This window comes from Etheostoma spectabile, chromosome 12 (genome assembly GCF_008692095.1).
Source record: "Etheostoma spectabile isolate EspeVRDwgs_2016 chromosome 12, UIUC_Espe_1.0, whole genome shotgun sequence".
NCBI classification, from domain to species: domain Eukaryota; kingdom Metazoa; phylum Chordata; class Actinopteri; order Perciformes; family Percidae; genus Etheostoma; species Etheostoma spectabile.
The window spans coordinates 25,211,750-25,213,849 of NC_045744.1; the positions used below are offsets into that span (position 1 = coordinate 25,211,750).

At 40.2% G+C, this 2,100-nt stretch overlaps 1 protein-coding gene across 2 annotated transcripts in view; it reads left to right on the plus strand.

The window, feature by feature from the left end:
- The first annotated feature begins 516 nt into the window (after window positions 1-516).
- kcnab1b (potassium voltage-gated channel subfamily A regulatory beta subunit 1b) overlaps window positions 517-2,100 on the plus strand; it is a 47,156-nt gene continuing 45,572 nt past the window's right edge. The window contains exon 1 of one of the 2 annotated variants that reach the window (XM_032531564.1): window positions 517-812. In XM_032531564.1, the coding sequence (XP_032387455.1) occupies window positions 568-812 (245 nt within the window). In that variant the 5' untranslated portion in view covers window positions 517-567. The remainder of the gene's footprint in view (window positions 813-2,100) is intronic. The other variant, XM_032531570.1, reaches the window with a different exon arrangement.

The window sequence follows — 2,100 nt, forward strand, 5'->3', positions numbered from 1 at the left end:
TATTAAAGATTGGCATTCTAACAAATGCTTTAAATTAACTGGTTTTTGGGCATATATATAAGTAAAAGTGGACATAAATAGAGATAGATAGATAGAGAGATAGTTTGGCTTGCCTTACAGACAAACCAGCTCCCTGGAGCCTTTGTCTTTTAATTTGTAAATCATCTAAGAATAAAGTTGACCTCACAGGAATGGCACACAGTTTCTGCCGCCTCTCTGTTGTCTCCCTTAATACCGTTGGTATGTTCATTTTATTTGTGTGTCTGTTTGTTCAGCTGTCTTTGCTGTGTCCATGCAAGTGTGTACTTTTAAAAATAGACAGTTGTTTAACATGTATGTAAAAATTGTGTTGGGGTATTGCTCTGTCGGCCTTAGTCATGACAAAAACTTCCTCAGCAAACAAATACGGCTGTCCTCTATTGTCCCACATGATCAGCATTGCATTGTTCTTACATGGAGATGTTTTTAGGCCACATTCTATCCACAGGATGACTAAATATATTGAAAAGGATTTGCTAACTAAAGAAAGTGACCCATCAGCCTGTGGGAGACTAGGTTGATCCAAACATGTATCTCAAGGCAGCCTGCACTGAGATCCCGGTGCCCAGGCAGAGAGGAGGGCCCAGGCTCGATCGTTACCCCAGTTACACCCAGCAGAGGCAGGGAGCAGGAACCAGGGTGTACCCCCCCAGCCGTCTTCCAGGAAGTTTTGAAGACAGCAGACCGCAAGAGCAGCAGAGTTTGGAGGAGCTTCTCCACGTACACAGCCTTTTTTTTCAGGCCGTCCAACCTAGAGCCACCATGGTGTACAGGTAGGGTATTATGTTCTAAAAAAAGATTGCATGCACTTTAAAATTCAAATGGATAAATACGAGCCATGCTGCATTATGATATAGTGATAGGGAGCTTGTAGAATGAGATTTACAGCACACATGTTTTACATTACTTACATGTTGCATCAATTTGGGTTATCAGGTTGATTATGCTAAATTGACTGCAACTTTTTTACTTTTTTTAATGTGCATTTAGTTTAAGCCCAATCAGGGTAAACAGCATCCTGTTTGTCAATTCACTCTGATTTGTGTCATTTATAAACCCCTGGAATTAAGGATTGACGTTTAACTCAGCGGGGTCCCTGTCCTGTTAAATACCTAATTAATTCTTTATCTCATAAGGCAGAGTCCTTCTTAGCACAGCGAGAACCAGCACTAATTCCCACTCCGCAATTAGACTGGCACATGAGACCACCTAGACGTGCTGCTACAGTATATCTTCAGTAGCTTCAGGACGGTTTCATTACTGTGGAAAGAAGTTAACATTTTTGCAAAGCAGAAAGAGCATGAGAGTCAGCTGTGATTATATGTGTGTGTATAGATGGAACGCTAAATAGAGAGCCATTTTTGGGCTTCATTTTTCAGCACCCAAGGTTGCTGCTGGAATGGCATCAATCTTCTCATCTAACTCTAGGCAGGGACGCAAATAAGGATATTTCCCAAAATGTCTAACTTTAGTGTTAACTTTTTTGCACCTATGGTGCAGCTACAGTAGAGCAAAGATAAATAAGACAAAGGTGGCATACAATGATGCATTTTGTTGAAGTGTCCAAGATGGACCAGTGCTAGCCATTTGTGTGTGACGATTAATGTTCCTCCCTTGCATGCTGTGCAGAGGAATTTTATGTACAGATTCATATGCTGATTAACAGTCAAATAATACACTTTTAACTGCTATAACTAACCTAAGTGGTACCAGATACAGTGAGGAAAATAAGTATTTGAACACCCTGCTATTTTGCAAGTTGTCCCACTTATCATGGATGGGTCTGAAATTGTCATTGTAGGTGCATGTACACTGTGAGAGACATAATCTAAAAAAAAAAAAAAAGAATCCAGAAAACACAATGTAGGATTTTTTAACTCTTTATTTGTATGATACAGCTGCAAATAAGTATTTGAACAGCTGTCCATCAGCTACAATTCTGACCCTTCAAGACCCGTTTGTCTGCCATCAAAATGTCCAACTCCACTCCATTTATTATCCTAAAATAGATGCACCTGTTTGAGGTAGTTAGCTGCATAAAGACACCTGTCCACCCCATAC